The sequence below is a fragment of the Triturus cristatus genome, chromosome 2_1 (genome assembly GCF_964204655.1).
Source record: "Triturus cristatus chromosome 2_1, aTriCri1.1, whole genome shotgun sequence".
NCBI classification, from domain to species: domain Eukaryota; kingdom Metazoa; phylum Chordata; class Amphibia; order Caudata; family Salamandridae; genus Triturus; species Triturus cristatus.
Genome location: NC_140581.1, coordinates 500865181 through 500888582, shown reverse-complemented (window position 1 = coordinate 500888582; position 23402 = coordinate 500865181). Strand labels below are relative to the sequence as shown.

Here is a 23402-nt window from a genome sequence, read left to right as displayed (position 1 = left end):
ACTGTGCCCTTTGCTGAACACTCTGGCCCCACCACCAGCTAGTTGTTGTCGGGTGTTCTCCAGGAAGGGGTGGCCAGAAAGCGTCTTTGTTATCCTTTGTTTTGCAGAAAATGACTTGTGAATTGTCCTTGACCACTGGTGAACAGCTGCAGCCCATCCTCACAGACGAAGGGGCCCCATACCCCACTCAGACCTTTTTTCCAGACATAAAGAGTGTCTGTCAGGCTGAGCAAAGGTCAGCCTGACAGACACTCCTGATATTTTTTGTCAGTCAAAGAGGAGCTAAACATGCACAAAATGCACAGGCACCTGGCTGCCTGAGCTGAACCTTTCCAGGCTGAAGATGTCACAGCTCCTGTGGGCGTGACCTCTTCAGCCCAGCAAAGCACTTGGATGACCTCATGACAAAGGGGAGGAACAACAAGCGCCTTGAACTTGGGTGCTTCAGTTTTAAGACCTGAAGTGCCCAGGGCTGAGTGTCTATCACTGACACCCCGTAACAGAGGGAGTTGAGGTCAACAACTCTCACTGACCGCATTCCATTCTGTGACAAGGTAGGGACTGTGGCCTAATCTCATTGGCTGGCCAAATGTCATCCAACGAGAAAAGGCGGCACTTCCAACCATCCTGGAGCCTACAAGTCTTCCCTCTAGAGATGCTGAAGCCGGTATGTTTTGTGATGTTTGGTGCATGCATGGGTGTGTATATGTAAAATGTATGGTTATTTGTCAGATGGGGTTGTGAATGGGTGTGGTCCACCCACCCCCTCCCTGCTGGTAAAGTATAACCAGATTATCATACTACTGTAAAAGAGAATGTAGGACACATTATGGACAGCTAGGGAGAAACTCCTGATACACCCCGTAACCCAGCCAATAACTTTGGTAGACTCTTTATAATTCCACACTGGGCTCACTCTCCCCTGCCTTGCGAATGAGAAGTAAAGGCTTCCACCTTTCCCCCTACAAGAAGAACTATTAGAACTGTACTGAGTTTCACCATTTCACAGCTCTATAAATAGCAGGTATTACTAGTGCCAATCTAATGGTACTCAAAGTAATGACAGGGAAGGATGAAGTCTGCGTCAGCACTGCATGGATTTCAAATTATGAATATCGGTGTGCAAAATTTGTGTAATCTGCTTTTGTATAATGATTAACATTTCTGACAAATTATGAAACATAGGGACAGATGTACAAAGCATTTTTCCAGTTGTAAAAGGCCAGATTCGCAGAATCCATCCGCTGATGACCAGATAAATGTTTTTTAAAATGTACAAAATGCATCGCATTTTCCATTTGCGATTTGGTATTTGGAAGGTGCGTGTTTTGGGAGTCCCTTCCAAATACCGAATCAGTATGGTATGTATTACTGTTTTGAGACCGAATTCCGGTCGCAAAATAGTAATACTTTTCCACCAGTTTAAAACTGGTGGTAACCCATTTGCAAAGGGGGAGGAGTCCCTAAGGGATTCCCTCCCCTTTTAGATTGTAAATAATAATATTTTTAAGAGCAGGCAGTGGTTGCACGGACCACTGCCTACTCTTACAAAATGAAACTTCAAGTATTCACTTTTTTCTTTTTAAACGAAACCGATTTCCTTTAAGCATTTAAAAAAATGCTTTATTAAAAAGCGTTCACGGACATGGTGGTCTACTGACCTCAGCGGGCCACCATCTCTGTAATTGCTGTGATTCCTAACTGTGATTTACCTCATTAATATTCATGGGATAGGTTGATTTGCGACCCACAATGAATCCCTAAATGAAACTCAATACGTTTCATAAATTAGGAATACCGATTTCCTAATTGCAATTCAGAGACAGTTCTAATCAGGAAATCAAGATTCCCAATGTTTGTATATTTTGCCCATTATGCATAATTACATGAAAGGCAAAAATTCCACTTTCCACTATATTTGGTGCAAAATGCCCAATTTAGATGTGAGGATGCATTTCATACCAAAAACTAAATAGGGTAAATAACACAAGCACAGCAAACAGGAGCTGCTAGCGCTCTGGTCATTTGCAATTTTCCCATGCACTCACGCAAAACTGTTGACGCAAAGGCTGCATGATTACACAACAGGAGTAATAGCTTAATTTGGGGAATTACACATAACACGGGAAACGTGAAAATACCAAAATTACACATGGTACGCCAGCATTACTGAAATTTCACCAAGGCCAACTTGTGAAGGTCAACGCAGATGTCAGCGGAGATTGCTCAATTTACTGGCATGATCATTTAGGGAGCTGCTGTAATCGCAGAAATGTGGGTCATAGAGTTACCACACATCTGTACCAATCCCACCGAGTTATGGTTTTGCAATAACACTGAACACATTAGGTAAATGCAATGAATGTTTTTAGACAGCTAAAAGCAGATGGAATCCAGAAGCAAGTAAATGCACGAAAAGATCCAGTAACATTGTTAACACAAGTTATTTCGCAGCTAACCCTAAACCCTGGGATAACGCAAGGTGGTAAATGTATTATCTCCTTGGGGATACTAACCTAGAGTTTGTTACAATAATCTAGATGAACTCAACAGTGATCAAACAGGCTAATGGGAAGGAGTCTGCTAAATCTCCTTGATTTACAAAGTTTGAAAAGTGATGCTGGATTATAGCCTCTAGTCTAGGATATTAACTTTATTGTTTGTGGGGAACTTGAGTCTGGGAGTCTGTGCCTAAATACTGCAATAGAGTCAGGCCATGAAGCGTTATTTAAATGCACATTGAGTGAACGATTCGTTCACAAATACGAGCTTTGTCATGGCTTAGCTCATGGAAATGGAGCTGTATTTAAAAGGTAACTACCACTTCAGAGAATATGAAAAATCTAAAAAATTAGGTTTCACCCCTAAATAAGGAGTAATTTAGTACACATTTCCGAATTTATACTTGTGTAATGCAGACCTGTTGGCGACGGATTTTGGTTCCTGCTAAAGGTATTTGTTAACTTGAAATTTCTGGCATGTTCTTCATCAAGTTACTTCAACAACTTTTTCTAAATGTAAATATTTCTTATCAATATTTACATTTAAAGGAATCATTTGTGGGGCCTTTATGTTTAGCCTTTGTATTATCAGTATCTTCTTTTACCGCAACATAGATCATTACAAGACTAGGCAAACCAATGTAAGAACACCCAACATCTGCAACTAATAAATAATTGTACCTAACATACATACGTATTAGTAGAACTATCATGTGTTTGATATGTAACACTCTTCGGAGGAAATCTATACCCTGCCCCTTCCTCTCAAGAGAAATGCGGCCACATTGGGAACCAGAGGGAAAACTACTTTTTCAAGTGAAATTGATTGGCGATTTGCTTACCAGTAACAGTAGTGCCACTATCCTTCTTTCGTCCAGCCATATTTCTGTCAATCTCCTGAGAAACAAATGACAGCATACTATTTAAATGTGTCTCTATTTGTCTCACAACCATGTAAGTAATGTATATAGGATGTCATATGACTTTCATACTGAAATAGTGTGATCGCTGCTATTGAGCGCAGAGCAACTGAGAATTCATTGGCTGATTATATTTAAACACATTTGGGCCGCAGAGAATTGTCATACAATAAAATAATACAGTGTCATGAGGTCAAACCTAATGAAAAGGTAGGCAGGATTAAGATTTGGTGTATATCGATAAATACATTGAGTTGATCAACAAATAAACATATTTATTTCTTCAATCAGGGTGTAAAGGGGTCTTGTGAACCATGAAAATACAAGGGTTCAGGGATGGACCTGGAAAGTAAATCACCTCTGGATTTTTTTTTTATTCCAGTCTTAGATTGCGCTGTGGAAGCAAGCCCAACTCTTTTCAGGAGCGTGACAGGGAAATTAATCTTATCTCCTAAGAACATAGGGCCTAATAATGGGCTGAAATACACGAACATGTAGATTTCCACCTACGCGTTGGTAGAAATCTCCCTCTGGTAAGCACAGATTCCAGGCTGAGGTTTCCCCCTTTATATGAGGGGGTGGAGATTGAAACCAGATTTTAGTCGTACGCCAGTAGGCTAACATTTCTGCAGTGGAGGCCGACATTTCGGCCTTTACTGAAGGACATGCTGAATGGTATACAGAAACTACATTAATCTGGGCAAATTCACACACCTGACCAACGTTGGACCTGGAACTTCATAAATTCAGCACACTCGCTAGGCTCTTCCCTCTTATCCTTGGACTGCGTTACTTTGTTTACTGCCAGAGACCTGCTATAGTCTTCAGAAAGGAGCCCATACACCCTAAATTAAGAGCAAATTCACAGTGGAGACAAACTTTATAGTAACCTTTGCTGTTGATCTCTACAGGGAACTACGTGGTTTTCTTCCATACACCCTCAGTGGAGTGGAAAGGTGTCAACGTGGCAGCAGCTGACTGTGTCAATGCTTTGGGAATGGAGGTATGCACTGTGGGGGAACTCAAAAAGAAGTGTTAAGATAGGATGAAAGAGGTGGATGAAGGAGACAATTTCCAAGACATAAATAGACTTGAGGTGGATCCAAATCCCACCTTCATCTCATCCCTCTCGGTAAATGTATCCTCTCAATCAGAAATTCCCTCTATCTTCAGTATACTGCTATTTCTTACCCATGTTACAATGTCCTCCCCTCACAGACAGGCACACATTTCACTCATCACTTCCATACAGGTTTACCTCCTTCCTCTTTAGAGTGTAAATTGATAATACTAATCTTCACTCAGTCCCCTTATAAAGTGATTTGGCAGCAAATGCTGGAGCAAGAGTAGTCACTACTGTGGCAGTGCGACAATCAGGCTTGCATCTAAACACATGCCTACCACACACATACAGGTATGTCACACTATTGTCATTATCGTGAGTGAGTCTGGTCGGCGGCGCCATCGGACCACGAGGGGGAGAGCCGGGATAGGGGCGGCTCGACCAGGGGGCTGTGCGTCGAACCCCAAAGGCTGATCCGAGCCGCAGATAGCGGCTCCCCCAGGCTGGGGCCTTGCTGTGAGCAGCCGCCCCGTGGTGTGTGGGGCCCGCATCGGCGGCATTATCGTACCGCATGGGTCCTGGTGGGGGGTCGCTGTGGGGCTTCCTGGCGCTCTTGGTGTGCACCCCAGCCGCCCCTTGCACTTTGAGTCTCCTGTGCCATTGATCGGCGGCTGTGTCGGGCCACGTGGGGGGCTGTGACCGACATCCGGATTTCAGGACAGGGCATCCTGGTCTTACTGGTGCCTGACATGGGGACTGTTGGGCCTGCCCCCGCACCGCTGTCGAGGGCCCGGTCCTGGGGGCCGGCTGCACACTAGGGCTGTGTTGGATGCCCTGTCGGTGGAGTTGGGGACAGGCGTAGTCTTGGGACCCCGGTGGGGGGCTACATGCCACATATTTCTCCCCCCCTGGTGGAACGTCAGGCTCGCCTCGGTGGTCGATCGGGCCGCGTGAGCCTGCCGCAAGTGCCCTGTGGATGCTGTTGCGACGCCATCTATGTCATGTGTGAGGATCTCTAAGGTGCTGAGGCGAGGTTGCCTTGTACTCCCCCAGGCTCCCTGCTGGGAGCGGTGACCAGAGTGGTTTGCTTGACTGTGAGCGGTCCTGGTGAGCGGTGCACTGCATAGCTGTATCCCTTGGTGGTGTGGAGTTGCAGAGCTCCCCTACATCTCGCCCTGGTGCCCATCGTGTGCTTGGTGGCCAGGCCACATCAACAGGAGAGGATTTCCCTTGTCGGACACTGGGCCTGTGACGTGGGTTAATTGGTGTACTATCAGGACTGCGACACACTTTATCCCCTTGTGATTTTCTGGGGACCCATTTTATCTGGACAGAGTCGCACACGGAGCAGGCGCAAAACTCTCTAACCCACAGGGAACTTTCGTATCTGCCATGACGAGAGACCGGCCGGGTGGGGGGTCATCCAAACAAAGCACAATGGATAAATTCACAGGCCCTGGGGCCTCTGCTGTGGCATCTGGGGGGACGGCTCGTGATGTGCCTGATAACGCCGCCCTCCTGGCCACCATCACCCAGTCGAGGGATGCCTTGGATGCCAAAATTGGAGCAGTGGGATCTGACGTCATGCTGTTGCATCAAGATCTCAGCAATGCGGTGGCACGGATTGCGGAGACTGAAACTAGGGTCTCTGGAGTGGAGGATGTGGTGGAGACCCTACAGAAGCGAGTGGTCTCCCTGGAGACGGTCCAACGTGGGCTGGCTCCCCGGGTGGAAGATGCAGAGGGGAGGGCCTGCTGCAACAATCTCCGCTTTGTTGGATTACCGGAGGGATGCGAGGAGGGTGGTATAGAGCGGTTCCTCACCAAGTGGCTCGAGAGTTGGCTCCCTCCGGGGTCATTGTCTAAGTGTTTTGTGGTGGAGCGCGCCGACCGAGAAGCCCCCCACCCCGGCGCTCGCCCGAGGTCTGTTATCGCGAAGTTATTCAATTATCACGACAGACCCATTATCCTGAAACAGGCTAGGGCCAAGGAACCACTGCTGTTTGATAATGCCCGTATCCTGATATTCCCGGACTATACTAAGCTGGTCCAGCAACGACGGCAGTCTTTTATGGCAGCAAAGCCCCTCTCCGAGAGCTCAAGCTCCCCTATGCCCTTCTATACCCTGCCAGACTGTGGGTGGTTTATTGGTCCCGCACCCATTTTTTTGATTCACCGGAAGAGGTCTTTCAATGAACAGATGAGACAGTGTGTCTTCGTCCGCACACAACGCCCCGGAGGGATTCAGACTCTTCGTCGAGCGAGATGGTGCAAAAACAACCCACGCAGAAAGGGAAAGGATACAGATGCTCCAGGTCCAGACGCAGATCTTTGTCGTGTAGCACCTCAGCCACGGCGGCATCGGCTCAGCGTCTGCCTACTGAATTGGACTGACTTGTGGGGAAGCACGATTGAGGGCCGTTACCCCTGCAGTACATCTGCTGACAGGGAAAGGGCCTGCTGACAATGGGTTGTAAGTTGGAGATCCATTGGCGTGCAGGGGGAAACCCCTGTTGGGGCCTGTCACGCACGCACGCCGCAACAGATACTTCATTGTTTTTGAGGTATAGGGTGGGGGGGGGGTGTTGTTAGTTTGGTTGGGGGGTGGGGGGTTTGTTGTTCGATCGTACTAGCCTACTTTGCTTCTGAGTCACCTTATCCAGTTCACATGGTCTTGCCTGGTACACACTCATGTTTTGCACTTTTTCATGGCTGGCCCCCTTAGTGATAAGCAGGATCCCTCTGGGGCCCTTCAAATAATGAGTTGGAATGTTCGGGGGGCGCTAGACAAAATCAAGCGTGGCACGATACTTAAACAGGCGAAGCGAGCACAAGCAGACATCCTCCTACTGCAGGAAACACATCTTATGGGGAATAAGGCGCTATGCTTTCAACACTTTGGATATGTACACGTTTTTCACTCCGGGTTTATAAGGGGATCCCGGGGGGGTTGCAGTCCTAATACATAGAAGAGTCCCGTACACACATGTGAAGGCATGGAGGGATACATAGGTTAGATATTTATTTCTTCAGGGGATGATAGGGATGGAATCCATAGTTTTGGGAAGTGTTTATGCCCCTCCCGCCCCTTTCCTGGGGCATGGTTGAAAAGCTCATGACACTGTGGACAGACATAAAAAAAAAAAAAACTGCTGGTGAACAGACACCAGTATACTGAGTGCACTGCTGGCAATATGTGAGGAACAGTTATGACATTTTGCTAGCGTATAATTAAATTAACGTGAGTCTAAACTGTTTGAAACAGCAATCTGGTGGTCAATGAAACCAAAAAGTGTATCAAGAAAGACTGTATTTATAAGTCAATCAAAAAGAAGCAACAAAATTGGACATGGCATCAATGTGAAAATGACATAAGCAAGGAAAACACATCGATACAATCAATGAGAAAACTGCGCAAAAGCAGTGAACTTGATCGTCAGTTCATAAGAAATAGCCCAATGCATTTCGGGATGAGTAGCATCCCTTCTTCAGGGGAGCTGTAGGAAAAAAAGAAATTACATTGGAACATGATGCATTGCAGAAACTCATGGTGTATAATATATGAACAATAACAAGATGCATCGTGACTGTGACAAGAGAAATAGACGGCTGATCTGAATCAAGCTGAAGCAATTCAATATGAAATGACGTAAGGGTGATGAAGGTAACATCGAGCATGTATATAAAACGAAACCAAAACCCATAGTGCAAAAAGATGAAAAAAATTAAAATTGTGCGCAGAGTAACTCAGAAAGTCTCTCAATAAAAGCGTGACAAAGAACAGAATAATGAGGCGGAGTGCCGTGAAACTGACCATTGTGAAAGGACAAGAGAAATGGTGGGTTCTTACTGATTAGGAAAAGATGACGTAAACACAATGCGGGGTTCACAGAAACTGAAAATGGATTGGAAGCTCCGGCATGTAAACGCTGAAAGGCAAGTAGAGAACTGAGAACCTAAGCCAGATGCAATTACTGTAATGACAAATGACGAAATCAACATGAAAGACTTACTGGGAGCGCATCCACGAAAAGTTTGCCAGTGGGATGGTGACGTGCTTCAACAATGAGGAGCGGGAATTTTACCCGGTGTGTGCAGACATACCTGATGGGTTAACGGTTGTGGGGGGAGACTGGAATGATGTATTAGACCTGGTTGGGGATCGCTGGCTGCATTCACTAGTGTCGGGTATGGATTGGGTAGACCCTTGGCGTCGCCTGCATGGGACGGCACAGGGTTATACATACTTGTCGGCCCTCCATTGCTCCTTCTCCCACCTTGATTACATCTTCGTCCCCGTGCCCTGGACAACAGGGTGGTTGCTGCGGATATTCTACCGCGTGGACTTTCGGACCACTCACCGGTCACTCTTACGTTACGTTTGGGTCGAGCACAGCAGCCAATCAATTCTTGTCAACCAATGTAGGGACGGTGGAGGGGGCTGACTGCCTGTGGGGTGGATAACGCGTTTTGCGCAGCGGCCCGTACATTACGTAGGGAGACTCTTCTTCAGGCGCAGGCAAAGCTACGGGCATTGGAATCCGTCAGTACGGATGGTGCCGACCACAGCGCTCGCAGCCAACTTCTTTTGACGCAGCAGGAATATGCACATATTCTGCTTGATGAAGCCTGGCAGGCGTGGCTGGCGACCCACAGTAGAATCTACCAGTGGGGTAATAAATCCAGCAAGCTGTTGCATAGGTTGTGCCAGCGGTCGTTGTACTCCCAGGCCCTACCACGTGTTTTGGGCCCGGATGGGTCCGCTCTCACCGACCCCTCTATGATTGCTGAAAGCTTTGCCATGTATTATGCGGATGTCTATGCCCCTAGGGAGTGCCTCCCCGAAGCGGTGGTGGGTCGCTTTCTTGATGCTCTACCGCCCAAGGGTAATACCACCTCGCCCAGCAAACCTCTCAGTTGTGGGGTTCCCCAGGGCTCGTCCTTGAGCCCCACACTGTTTAACATTTATATGCTCCCCCTCGCAGAAATAATACGCCCTTTCGGCGTTCAAGTCGGGTCCTGCGCCGACGATACGCAACTGGTGGTTACCCTGACTCATCCCTCCTCTTACTCCAGCGATCTCAGAGGCTGCATGGAAGCAGTATGCTCCTGGATGAGCCAGTCTTATTTGAAGCTGAACGGCGACAAAACTGAGCTAATGGTGCTGGGCAACTCCCCCCAAAAATCCATTGACTCTCTGTGGCCGCCAGCACTAGGCCCAGCACCCCCAGCCAGGGATACCATCAAGAGCTTGGGTATCTGGCTGGATAACGCATTAACCTTCAGCCACCAGGCAACCAAACTAGCAGCCACCTGCATGGGCATTATTAGACTCATACGAAAGATCCTACCGCTCCTCCCTTTTAAGGCCAGACAGATCATGGTCCAGGGTCTAATCCTCTCCCGGCTGGACTACGGAAATGCCCTATACCTAGGAGCCCCCGATTTCACCCTGAAAAAACTGCAGGTTATTCAGAACTGCGCTGCGCTGCTCGCACTCTCCTGCGCATTCCCCGCCGGCAATCAGTGAAATCTGAACTAAGAGCACTTCACTGGCTGCCAGTAAAGGATAGAGTCAACTTCAAAAGCATGTGCATCGCCCACCGTGCTTACTGGAGGAAGGGAGCAATCCTGAATCACACCCTGATCACCCCCTACCATCCCAATAGGCAGCTGAGGTCGACCCTCGCCTTCCAAGTCATCAATCCCAGGTTCAAAAGAGAAAGAAGTGGAGGAAGAATGTTCTCAACAAACGCGGCAAGGCTCTGGAACTCCCTTCCACTCTCTATCCGCTCAGAACCTAACATCCTGCTCTTCCGAAAAAAACTAAAAACCTTCTTCTTCAGCCGATAATCTCGACCCGCTTCACCCACCTGTATTCTGCTAAAGCGCTGGGACTCCTGCGGGTAGCTATCGCGCTATATAAAAACCTATTCCATTCCATTCCAAGGCCCTCTCCTACGAGGTGCACAAGGAGCTGGATCTCCCGCTCACCGAGGAGGAGCTAGATGCGGCGCCAAATGAGATGCAGCCTGGAAAGGCCCCTGGGCGGAATGGCTTCCCATTCGAATTTTTTAAACGCTATTTTCTACAGTTGGGACCTCATTTCTGTAGAGTGGTTGAGGAGGCCAGGGAGCGGGGTTACCTGCCTCGTGACTGGCGGCACGCGGAGATTGTAGTGTTCCACAAGCCGGGAAGACCCCCGGATCATCATGCATCTTATCGCCCTATATCCCTCCTTAATGTGGAGGCCAAGGTGTTGGCCAAGGCATTGGCCAATCGCCTTTGTGCCCATATTACATCTTTAGTGCATCCCGATCAGGCCGGGTTTATGCCCCAGTGGGTGACCCGCCACAATATAAGGCGTGCACATGTTGCAGTGGCAACTGTCCAGGGTCTGGGGGAGCGGGACGCGCCCTTACTTGAAGATATGGACAGGGCTTTTGACTCCCTTAGCTGGGTATATTTATTCGCACTTCTCAGTAGATTACATTTTGGACCACGCTTCCTGTCTTATCTGACCCTTCTCTATACAGACCTGACGGCGTCCGTACGAGTGGGCGGCGCTGTTTCCTCCTCGTTCTCTATTGGTCGGGGCACTAGGCAGGGGTGTCCGCTGTCCCCCTATCTGTTTGCGCTGGCCATGGAACCTTTAGCGTCCTGGGTACGGATTGACACCCAAGTCACTGGACTCGAATGGACGATGGGTCTATCAGATCATATTGCCTTATATGCGGATGATGTACTCTTTTTTCTTACAAATATTGATAGGACGGGACAGCGCCTACTACGTATTATGCAGATATTCGGGGAGACGTCGGCCTGTACATGAACCCTCGTAAATCCACACTGTGGGTCCAAGGGAGAGGGGCGGGCACCGGTCCCTGGGCCTCCTCCGTTCAGGTAACCTCTGGGGGGTTGAAGTACTTGGGAGTGTTTTTATCCGATTCTCTGATCATCTCTTGGGAAGGGAATCTGGCCCCTGCATGGGAGCGGGTGTGGGAAGATCTTAAACCTTGGTCCCACATTCCTCTTTCAATATATGGCAGATCGGCCATTTTTAAAATGGTGTCGCTTCAACTACAAAACCATCCCTATCTGATTTTCCCCTGGCTGGTTCAGACGTGTCAATACAGCCTTTGGTCAGTTTCTATGGGCTGGCGAAATGGCGAGGGTAGCTCTGCGGACTTGCTTCCAGTCCACGTATTGCGGGGGATTAGCAACCTCTGATATCCTATCTTATTATATATGGCCTCCCATCTCCTGGTCCTCAATGAGTGGTGGTATGGTGATAAGCCCGACCCCGCCTATGCAGTCGAGAGGCGTTGTATGGGAGATAACACCCTACATACTATACTATACTGCGCGCCACTGCGCAACTCCTTGCCACCGGCTACGAAAATGATATTTCAAATATGGCGACAGGCGTTGCGGAGGACAGGGTGGTGGAATAAATTAAATCGGGAGACTCCCCTTTGGTCAAATGGGCGACTACAAAACTGGCGGTGTTGTCCGGTTTTCGGAGCTGGGACCGCATTGGCATCTCTACACTCGGAGACATCATGCGGGGACCAGTTCTAAAGTCCTTTCGGGAGTTACAAAAGGACTTCCACATGCCTAAAACTCAATTTTTCTGATATTTACAGCTCCGACATGCCATCACTCCTTACATCGAGTGGTTGGGGTCCCTGGCTGAGTTTAGTCCCATAGAGGCAAAAGTATTTATGGGAGACCTCCATGACCACAAGATCTCCAAGATTTATCAGTCCCTGGTTACCCATTGTTCCCCCACACTGCAGCGACTTCAGGAGGCCTGAGAGGGAGACATAGGCCCACTGGAGGAGGAGGACTGGGTGGAGGCTCTGGCCTCCCCGCGAGGGTCATCTATAGCCGTAAGTCTTCGTCTTAGTCAGTTTAAATATCTCCGCCGGGTCTATTTCACCAGGGTTGGGCTCTGGAGGGCGGGATTGGTGGCCTCCCCGTTGTGTTTTCGATGCCAACATGAGGAGGGTACTTTGCTCCACACAATCTGGCAATGCACCGTCTTGGCACGATTTTGGCGGGGAGTCTTGTCGTGCCTATCCGAGGTACTAGGCTGGGACCTCCCCAGTTCCCCAAAGTTGGTCCTGCTGCATGTTATGGATGATATAGGAGGTAGCATATACAAACACCATCTTATGCTATTAGGGTTCACCTTGGCTAAGAGGGATATTGCCAAAGCCTGGAGGCTCCCAGGGCACCCTCGGTATCTGTGTGGAAAAATAGCATGGATTTCTGTATGGGGCTGGAGATCCCTATCTTTGCAGCCAGGGGATACCCGCTTAAACATTATAAAGTCAGGAGGCGATGGGCAGGAAATCGCGGCCTGGAGTTGGAACCGGTTTTAGTGGCCAGGCCTGCGGACTTGGTGTCCCTCCCCCTATAATTGGCATGCAACATCGTTCTTTAGATACAGGTGCAATGAGTCTGGATGAATGAGATTGTTCATGTATGGTGCTGTTTTGGGGTAGGCGTGAGTGCGACGGGGGTGGGTTTTGGGGTTTGTTTCTTTGAATATTTTATTTGCTTAAATATTTCCAATGTATTGCTCTTCATATGTCCTGTATTTTCGTTGAAATTGTCAAAGTCAATTCAATGTTCATTCTGTATGCATGAGTTGCTGGGTTATAGTACTCTACAATATATTGGTTATTTGACAAATAAAATCTGTTTTAAAAAAAGAAATATCAATTGCACTTACTTTTAAACTGTGGGTCTAAAAGGACCACTTATACTTAGGAAACAGGGTCTCAATACTGGAAGACTATAGCGATGCAAGGGAGGAAGCGATTGTAGCAATATAGTAGCAACTGCTGGCAGTCAAGAACAAAACACAGCTGCAAAGCCACATCGAAGGCCTCAAGAAGACACAATATAAGGTGTACCTCACAAATTAAAAGGGTTAGATATTGAGAACTATTGGTAACAAAGATGCAGAGATACATCGAAATGGAATCCACAAGGTAGGGGGAGCGCTGACAGGGGGAACAGACAAGCAGAGATCTTAACAAGCGTGCACAACTTCAAGCAAAGCGTGCAATTGGGAGATAGGTGGAACAGGGCAGGAGAAGCATTCCATTTACTCCCACTCTCTCTTTTCCCACCCCTCCTACCCTATCAATTCAAGAAATGAAGCAGGAGTTTGTTTTGGAAGAGGTTGGTCTAATATTATTCCTAGTTCTTGGCCTTCCAATTCCCACTTCCTGATTCAATTTAACACAGCTCCTTTATTTTCCACAATTACTCTGTCCAAGAAGCTTTGTGTTCGTGCCCCAGCAAAGAGCTAAACACAGACTGGATTTTCTTTCTGGCTCCAAACAGCATCTATCGCCTTTCTGGGGCAAGGATGCGCAGTTCTTTTCCCCAGCAAGACGCCAGATCCAATATGGATTTTTTCTTAGCCAAGGAAAAAATCCACATAACATCTGACTACTTGCTGGGGCATAGAACAGGGGACAGTTTGGAATATTTTCTTTGAATAAGAAGAAAAAATATAAACAGGTTTGGTCTCCTTTTAGGGGCACAGAAACACAGTTTTGGGGCCACATACAGTTTGGATTTTTTCTAATGCTCAGAAAAAATACAGATAGAGCCTTCTCATTGGTAGGGGAACAGACACACAGTTTTGCACCCAGGCCAAAAGCCAGACACAGCGTGCTTTTTTCTTACCCTACGTATAAATCCAAACAGTGTCTGGCTCCTTGCTGGCTCCATACATATCCGTGTCCTGGAAATGAGCCAGATGTAGTTTGGATTTTTTTCTTTGCAATATAAAAATCCAAATTGAATCTGTTTACTTTCTAGGCACAGATAGAAAAAGCAAACTCCTTCCTAGGGCAAAGATACGCGTGTTATGTTCCTCAGCAAGGAGTTGAACACTGTTTACATTTTCTTTTAGTCTAAGAAAAAATCCAAACAATGTCTGACTCTGTGCCAGGGCACAGACTTACGTCTCCTTCCTCTCACAATGTCTCCCTCTAAGAGAAGCTCTGTGAGACGAAGGAGCTGTGGGTCTGTGCCCCAACAAGGAGCTTGACACTAATTGAATGTTTTCAAAAGATGGACAAAATCCAAAACTGGCTAGCTCATTCCTGGGGCCTAGATTAACAGCTAAGAAACAATCCAGAGAGTCTGGCTCCTTGCTAGAGCCTAGATGCACCTCTCCTGCCCCTAACAATGTCAGAATTAGGAGATGTGTGTCAAAGCCACAGCAATTAACAGATGCTGATTGGATTTCTTCGTAGCCTAAGAAATAGACATTTTCCATTGTTTTGCTTCAGTCCACAAAATCTAAAGAAAGCTATAAAATGTTAGAAAGCAACAGAATTATGAATTCAGCAAAGTGGTAGTTGAGTAGATTGCTCAAAGTTTCCAAAAGAAATGTATTGCTGAATTAAAAAATAATGAACACAATGGTGGACAAAAGATAATTTTTACATATAACCTTTTGCATAGAAAGCAGAGACAGAAAGATGATTTACTACTACCGCTATCAGATTCTTTATGTAACAGAAATGTGTAATGTTTGCAATTTGTTAAAAAAAAAAACACGAAACCCAGCCAACAAGTGATCCAAGGTTTGCAATAACCTTTTACTGTGCGCGGACCATGTAGCACTTGATAATTCACCATCTAATGTATAGAAAGAAATATGAGATGAATAAAAGCTTTCTGCCCATGAATTCAAGTTTAGAATCGGGGCCTTGTGTACAATTTCAATGTCTTCATTACCTATCATGTTAGGTGATGTTGAGGAGGGTTTTTTCAAAAAGTGTTTTTGTGGACACAAACTTACAAGAAAAAGCGAAAGAGATAAAGAAATTCAAGTGATAATAGCAAATGTCCTATTATCCTGGATTTCCACATTTCTTCCAGTTAAAACAGTTCCCAACATTTGTGCGTAGGGCTATAAGCAGGGACAGAAAAGGCCTAAGACATGACTATGGCAAGCACAAGAAAGAAGCTACAAATTTGGGTGATTTTTGGGCTGTTGAGATATTTGTAAACAGGGATATTTGTAAAAGGGGATGGCTGACACAGAGGAGACCACACTGAATGTATGACGTTACAATGCATACATTCACAACGCAGTATTTTACATCACGTTTGTTACAATGCAAGTCGTTACAACGACTTGCGCTGGAGGGTGCTGGACTTAGGAATAGTATGATTTACTATTCCAACTCCAGCCTACGTTACAGTAGGGAAGCTGTTGGAATAGTAAATCATACTATTCCTTAGCTTAGAGCGCCATCCAGCGCAAGTCGTTGTAACGACTTGCATTGTAATGCCCGCAATGTAAACATACCACAGTGTAACCACCGCGTTGTGAAGGTCGTTCTCCGACCTGGACACCCTGGATTCTCTAGTTTTGATAAATGTTTTGGGTTTGTATATTTCGCTAGGTGCCGACTGACCTCATATTTCGTGCTGTCTAGTGTGAGGACCCCTACTCAAACCCATTAAAGATAAACATGTCTGATACCTGTAAACTCAGGAGATCCCATGGAACACAGATGTGTGTCAAGCCTTGGCAGGAATAAGTTAGATAAATTTGAGTATGAGGAAAACTGATGAGAATTACAGAGTTTTGGAAAAAATTCCCCAAAATCTGGCAAAAGCAATTTTCATTGGATTCTCAGTCCAGCTAAACATGGTGAGGGAGATCTGTCACACAGCGATAGAAATTTTAGGATGTGTAGATGCAAAAAATATTTGGTGGTTGTAGACATCTATAAAGCTCAGAGTTGATAAGTGCAGGTAAAAGACGGGTACCCTAAACTGGAATTGCACTTTCAGTTGCTTTAAAGTTCCCAAATTCCATGCATCTAGTTTATTGCTAGTGGGCACCCCAGCCCTATAAAACCCCATCCATGTCTGGTACCCCCACACTCAGGAGACTCATTAGTCCAGCTTGCTTGTTAAGTGGGCCTATGTGATGGTTTTTCCGGGTGCTGATTGGCAGCCATTTGGAAATCTTTTTCTGCATCTTCCGGGTATAGAAGCACGAGGCAGTGATGGCTTGGGAGGTCATGCCTAGTTTGCTGTTGATGACAATCCTGTGGTTCTTGGCGTGGGTGTTGGAGGTAGGTGTCCATCCTAGCTCTGTTGGCCATCAGGTGGAGACCCACAGTGAAGTACTCTTCCTGAAGAACACAATTTCGGTGTTCAGCTTCTGACAGTTGGTCTTCCTGGGTGGGCAATATTGGTCATACAGGCATTGAACTTGATCCGGGTACTGGACGTCTTGTCAGTGAGGAAGAGAATGAGTTGTGTGTCATCAGCATAGGACAGGACGATGATATCTTGGGAGCAGATGATGCTGGTTAGAGGGATTGTGCATGCATTCAAAAGGTTCAGGGTGGATCCTTGTGGAACTTAGTGGATGAGCTCGTAGACGTCCGAGGTGTACTGTGCAGGCTGACTGACTTGGTTCTTTCCGGTCAGGAAGGAGCAGATCCACCAAAGTGTGCTTCCTTGGTTTCCGATGTTGTGTAGGAGCAGAATGAGGATGGGGTGGGAGACAGTGTCAAACACTACGTAGAGATCCAGGAGCAAGGAGGGCAGTTTCTGTGGTTGGGGCTGAAACACAAATGGATGGAATGCCTGAATTAATCATAACCATTGGTAATCACGCAGGCCACACCTGAGTCTATTTAGTATTTTGCACACCATGCTGCCTCAGTTTGGACCAGCCATATGCAAATAAGCCTTGCCCATGCTCCAATGGGAACAATGCAGACCCGAGTAATTACTAGTGCCTGAGAATAATTCAAACATTCCATCCATCACTTTTTCTATTCTTTAGTGTGTCTCCCTAAGTGGGACGGGTATACCCAAACATGGGTCCTGTGCACACTGTATCATTGGATTCAAGCTGTACCTGACTGATGAGTCCTAATTAGGGCGAACCGGTCCTGGACTGCTTGTGTTCCGGTCAGGGAGGACCTGGCCTGGCAGTTCGGACTGGACTTTTCCCATTGGAGCAGGGTCAAGGCTGATTTGCATATGGATGGGTCCAAACTGAGGTGGTATGGTGTGCAAAATAACAATGGACTGGGATACAGCCCGAGTAATTAACAAAGGTGAACATTAATTCAAGCTTTCCATCAATCACTGTTGTATACTTTAGTACTTGTACCAATAGCCATCTTGAGAGAGACATACTCGTGAGCTCAAATTAAGGGGCAGCCACATAGAAAGAATGTGTCTGGAAAGACACAATGATTGATGTTTGAGCTTTACAAAAGTTTACAAAACAATAATAAATTAACAAATAAATTTAGCTTCTAATCTAGGCTTCATTATATGGCAGATATTATGGATATTTATATATTCTATTACCAGAATGATGGCAATTAACCATGATAATTTATATGACAACATGTGTATTAATCACTTAGTCTCTACAGCAGAAACAAGTTTCAGTAGTGTTTTTTTTCATTTTTGGCTTTTAGTAAATCTGTTTGAATAGACGTTTTAAGGCATGGGCAATTAACCAAGGGCCCCACCTTCCAAGTGGTCCCTGGGAAAGTGAATTTTCTCTATCGCTCCTTTTTGCACATTTCTGTATCTCAACCTTTAATGTATAATTCAATATTGTTTGGCATTATAAGGTTCGAGTTAGAAAAAAGGTAGTAATATTGTTCCACAGTGGGGCCACCAAAACAGGGTCGTACTGTACAGAAAATAGGCCTGGGCGCCAAAATTAAAGTTGCCTCCATTTGCAAATTAGATTTCTAAAAAAGTGGGCCACGTTTGCAAACTGGGTCCGGTTGAACTTTTAAAGACATGCTGTATAAGTGTTTTGCAAGGTATGGAAGACTGCATGGATTTCAGCATGCTGCAGGCAATGTTTGGTTTAGTTATGAGGGAAATAAACAGTAGAATCTGTTGCATCAGACCATAAAACAGGCCCACAAACAGACAAAAAACCTGCCCACACACTGACCTGTCAGGCCAGCCCATCGGGCACTGCCTGATTGTGCAATAAGCCGGTCGGACCCTGCACCAAAATCTTTCTAGCCTGGGCTCCCAAAATTGTTACGATAGCACTGGGGCTAAGTATTCACCATTCTCTTCCACAGGAGGGAATGGGCAGGTCTAATATTAAAGAATTCTTGAGGCAGTTTTAGGCATGTCATTTAACATATAATATCTTTCTCTACAGTCTTTCTGCATGATTAATTTGAATCTGCTGAATGTGTGTTTGTACATTTCAGCGGGGCTGCTGGTATCTCCATTTTGGGAAATAGCTAGCAATCGTGTTTTGCGGCAGGATTGAATTTCTTTGTACTAATGATGCCGATTTATCTCTCCAGCCATGGGCCAACAGACTTTTCAGGCTTGGATTCTCCAGGCTCGGACACTTATAGCTACTGGAACACCCGGGTGGGATATCGGCTGACGGTTTCCCGCACGGGGCTTCTGCCCCATGACATTCAGGCACTGTGCTTGAATTGGAGCCTGGGAGCAATGAGGGCTGGGAGACTTCCTGAATTATCGGGCTAGTTTATTACATTGCTCCTGGAAGTTGTCTCCCAAAGTAAAAAGAACTTTGGCTGTTCAGGAGCTTGTTGCCATATATCTCCTGCAGTGGCATAACATAAGCCCTGCCCCCCCTCCCCCAGCGGTGCGGGAGGGGGGTGACCCAAGCTCTAAGGACCCCCTCAGCACAGTACCCTGACATGAGAGCTCCTGATTAAGACCAAAGGGGGCCCCCTCCATGTACCTGGCAGGGAAGCCCCCTCAAGTTTTGTTACGCCACTGATCTGCTCATGTTTTTTGATTGTTGGTAAAATGTTATGCGCTATTTGGGCAATCAGCCTCATAAGTATGCCATGAGTGGGGCAATGGGGCGGAGGGCTCACAACACATCAATAACGAAGAGCATTATCGGTGCACGTTGTCCTGTAACAATTGTGTGTTCAGTTTAGGGGTGCAGTGTCAATGAGTAATCTTGATGGCCACATTTTGCATACTGTGTATTCATAGCAGATCTGGATGGACGTGTTATGTGTTTTGAATGAAGGATTCATTTGAGTCCGTTTAGACAGTTGTTCACGGCCGGGCTGAAGAAACAGCCTATAAAGCGACTCAGGTAAGGGCTGGGGGCTGCTGTAAACACTGGGGAGTTTACAAACGGGGCAGAAGAATGGGGAGACAGACCGACAAAGGAGTAGGGTTGGCAGCACAGCTCATATAAGGGAGTGGATAATGGTGCAGATGAGGGCATCACCTTACAGCAGTATTTAGCATAGGATGGAGGTATGAAGAAAGGCTTGTCAAATCTGGATGGGTCGCTATGATGCGGGGACGATGATGACTGGTAAGGTAAGACATTTTTTATTGTTTAGTTAATTAAAACCATAACAATTTTTTGCATTTAGACATAGGATAAACACGGCAAATAATTAAAAATGATACTTCATAACACATCTTCTAATATTAATGTTGCTCAGTAGTGGTGAAGTGATATTTGAAATTCAAAAAGCATTCTAAAGCAGAGACATGATAGAAATTTCTACTACAAATTGGTACAATGTGCAAAATGAGCCAGATAACTACAACTTCGGCTTTGGGTTTGGACACAAATAATGCTGCATCTAAAATAAATTCAATGTGCAAAAAAAGGGCCATTAAGAGTATTGTGAAAGCATTGTGCTGGCTAAATTATCCCGCAGGCTTCGTTCTTAAAATGATACCTGATAAAAACTCTGTCTAAAAGTTGGTTCAATGTGCAAAATGAACAAAACGCACACAGTTTTCATTCATGTTACAGTTAGATGTTCATATGATCGGTACTTTTCTCATGACAGTTCGTCAGATCAATTATCATGGAAGGTCACACATCGATTTCTTAAAAAAGATGTAAAATAGAAATTTGGTATTCATAATTAAAATTAGTGTTCCTGCTGGCCTATTGTTTTCAGAGCCAGTTCGTGAAGTTTGAGGTATTTTACCAATTTGCAGTTCAATTGGGGTCTAATGGGTTAAGTCCTTGCATGATTGCTGCTCTACATGTCCTTATTCCTTTTGTGATAAAAGCTTTTCTTAGTAAAGTGACATGTTGTATGTATATGGGGGCATATGCAAATAAGGTAAATAAAATCCTCTTTTTCGCTACTGCAAATCTGCATGTTGTGGACCCGTTTTGCTTTCAACTCAGTTGGTCGCTGATGATGGTAAGTGGCCGAAGTGGGGTGCCATCAATTGTGTTTTTAGGTGTACCGGGAATGTAAGACCTAAGTAAGGAGCTGGTTTTATAGTTTTTAATCACCATCCAGCCATGTGATCTGAGGCTGTTTTTATTTAGCAACAGTGAGTGGAATTGTGCAGCTTTGTTTGCGATGTGTTTAAAAGTTGTGATAGATGGATTCTTGTTCCATAGCTCAGCTGTGTTATTGGTTGTTTGAGCTTTAAAAAAATATTGGTTGTATATAGATATGTTATCGTTTTCAACTTCTAATCATAGAGCTTTGTTGAGTGGGGCGTTTTGTAAAATTTTGTACCCACATTTTATTGTGGAGTACATTCTCCAGACTTTTTAATTTATTAGCCCGAATTCTAAGAGCACCTGCGCTGGTGATGCAGACTGAGGTAGTTGAAAGACCCGTTTATAGGTTGTGGCCTGCAACTTGTTCAACAGCGCAGAGTCTGTTTCTTGTAGGACGACCCCGACATAAGATAAGCAGTAGTTTGTAAGATGGGCCCTCCAGTTTTTGGCCAGTGTGCTGAAAGCTAAGGCTAGTGCGCTGGTGCTTTGTGACATGTAATTCCTCGGTTCTTGGTGTGTAAATCTGCTGTCAATATAAGCTTCCAAGTACTTGTAGCTGGTTACTTCTTCTAGCGGTTTTCCATCTAACCAGATTTTTTATGGCCGGCTAGGACGACTACTGATCTGAATGGTTTTGGTGTTTGATGTATTGATTTCGAGTTTGTTAGCAATAACATATTCATGCGTTTGAGTAAGTGGCCTCTGGAGACCAACTTTAGTTAAGCACATTAGTACCACATTTTCTGCATATGAAAGGTGGCTAAGGTTAGCTTTCCCAAGTGTGGCGGGTGGAAATGATGACTGACATGAGGGTATAGCACTTTGCGAGAAACCCATCACGGGGGCAGGAAAAGAGGCCTCCCCAATTAAGAGGATACCAGCAGGAGGCCATGGAGGAGGATTTTGACAGGGGACAGATGTTGGGAGATTTGCACAAGTCTAGGACGTAGATTAGGAGAGTGGGTACCAGCAGGGGTGAAGAGGAAAAGAGCATCATGGAGGGGACTACCATAATGGGGTAGACCTCAGGAGCATCTGCCTGAGACAGATGCTTTGTGCAGGTACCAGCATGAAGGCAGACACCTGGCATCCTGAGAACATCAACAACCTTTCAATTGCTCCCTCGCCTTTCTTTCCTTCAAATCAACCTCTCCTTACCTCCCATCCTCTGCACGTCTCTTCGCTCTGAGTGTAGCCTTCTCTAAGTCACGTGCCTGTCTGGTGTAGTATCTATTATTATTTTTTGCAAATTTCCCACACTTAATTTCATAGATGACAACTTCTCCTTCTCTGCAACCTCGCAATTCCGAATCTCTTCTAGCCAATCTATTCATCCCACAAACTATTTGCATGAACTCCCATAGCCTCCGCAATTGATTCCACCCAACGCCTAATAATGTAATCTACCGCAAAGAAACTGGTGGTAAATACATACAATGATTTTCTAGGAGCATAAGACTAATCCCAATAACCACTTAATTAACTATGAACCTTCCGCAGTACTGTACTGCTCACCGTAAAGCTCTTCATGCCCTTGTAAGGGGTTCTAGGCGCTATATAAATACAGTTACAATATAACATTACCTCTGCTGGCGTCACAGTCAGTTGGCTCTCCAATAGGACTCTATCATCTTCCTCTGGCATCATCCTGAGAAGGTGCACACAACTGAAACAAAACAGGGACTTTTAAACATAGTTTGCAAAATCGGGGTGAGGAGGTAGGTTGAAAATAATGTACACAAATGTATTCCTGCAAGCACTTTTATTGATTCATAAAAAAAATATTATCATTAATTTAGTTCTTCATTAGGAAAATCTATTACAAATGATTTCTGTACAATGCGCTTCTTCAGAACTATAGTCAGATGCAAAAGAACAGCACATTCCTATTATACGCCTGCAAATATTTCCTTTACAAAGTATGTTTGTCTGACACAGAATAAAATGACACGAGAACAGGCAGGTAGGTATGAGGCAGTGTGGCATAGCCAAAGAAACTCAATGCAAGCGACTGCGTGAGTCCACATTTCTGATTCTACAGTTTTCCTACTTGATGACTCCAGTATTTGGGAAGGTGCTACCATCGAAGGGAGAACAGCACAGAGTGCTTATACATAGACCAGTACATAAAGGAATGCAACGTCGCTGTGCTGTCACTAGGAAAATATGCAGTGAATGTCATAAAGAGGGGACTTTTGGGAGAACAGTAGGGCAACCACTGGAAATTCTGAACAAGGGAATGTGCCATGTTGTTTGTTCTTAATGTATGAACTACATCTCTAACATTTATAGCCAGTTGGTAGGTGACATTGTTGTCAAATATGATCTTCAGAACCCAAAATATGTTTTTCTCATTTTAGCCCATCGTGGCATACTAATCATTAAAGCAATGTATAACTTGCCTAACTACAATACTAAGTAATTAAGGCCTCATCTAGAGCTTGGAAGATGGGATACTCCATCCAGAAATGTGGTGGATATCATATATGCCAATCATCGCAGTTACCCCACTCTAATTTATGTCAAGGAACCGCTTGTGTCTATGCTGACTCAACCAGTGGATACCTTTCACCTGGGGCAAATTAGATATATGGCCTTCGGGCA

At 45.5% G+C, this 23402-nt stretch overlaps 1 protein-coding gene across 4 annotated transcripts in view; it reads right to left on the bottom strand.

The window, feature by feature from the left end:
• The window catches only part of LOC146865549 (baculoviral IAP repeat-containing protein 1-like), an 851823-nt gene that overhangs the window by 520224 nt on the left and 308197 nt on the right, over positions 1–23402 (bottom strand). For all 4 annotated transcript variants that reach the window (XM_085632363.1, XM_085632364.1, XM_085632365.1 and 1 more), the window contains exons 9-10: positions 22383–22464; positions 3344–3398 (exon numbers count right to left, since the gene is read on the bottom strand). In XM_085632363.1, the coding sequence (XP_085488489.1) occupies positions 3344–3398; positions 22383–22464 (137 nt within the window). The remainder of the gene's footprint in view (positions 1–3343; positions 3399–22382; positions 22465–23402) is intronic.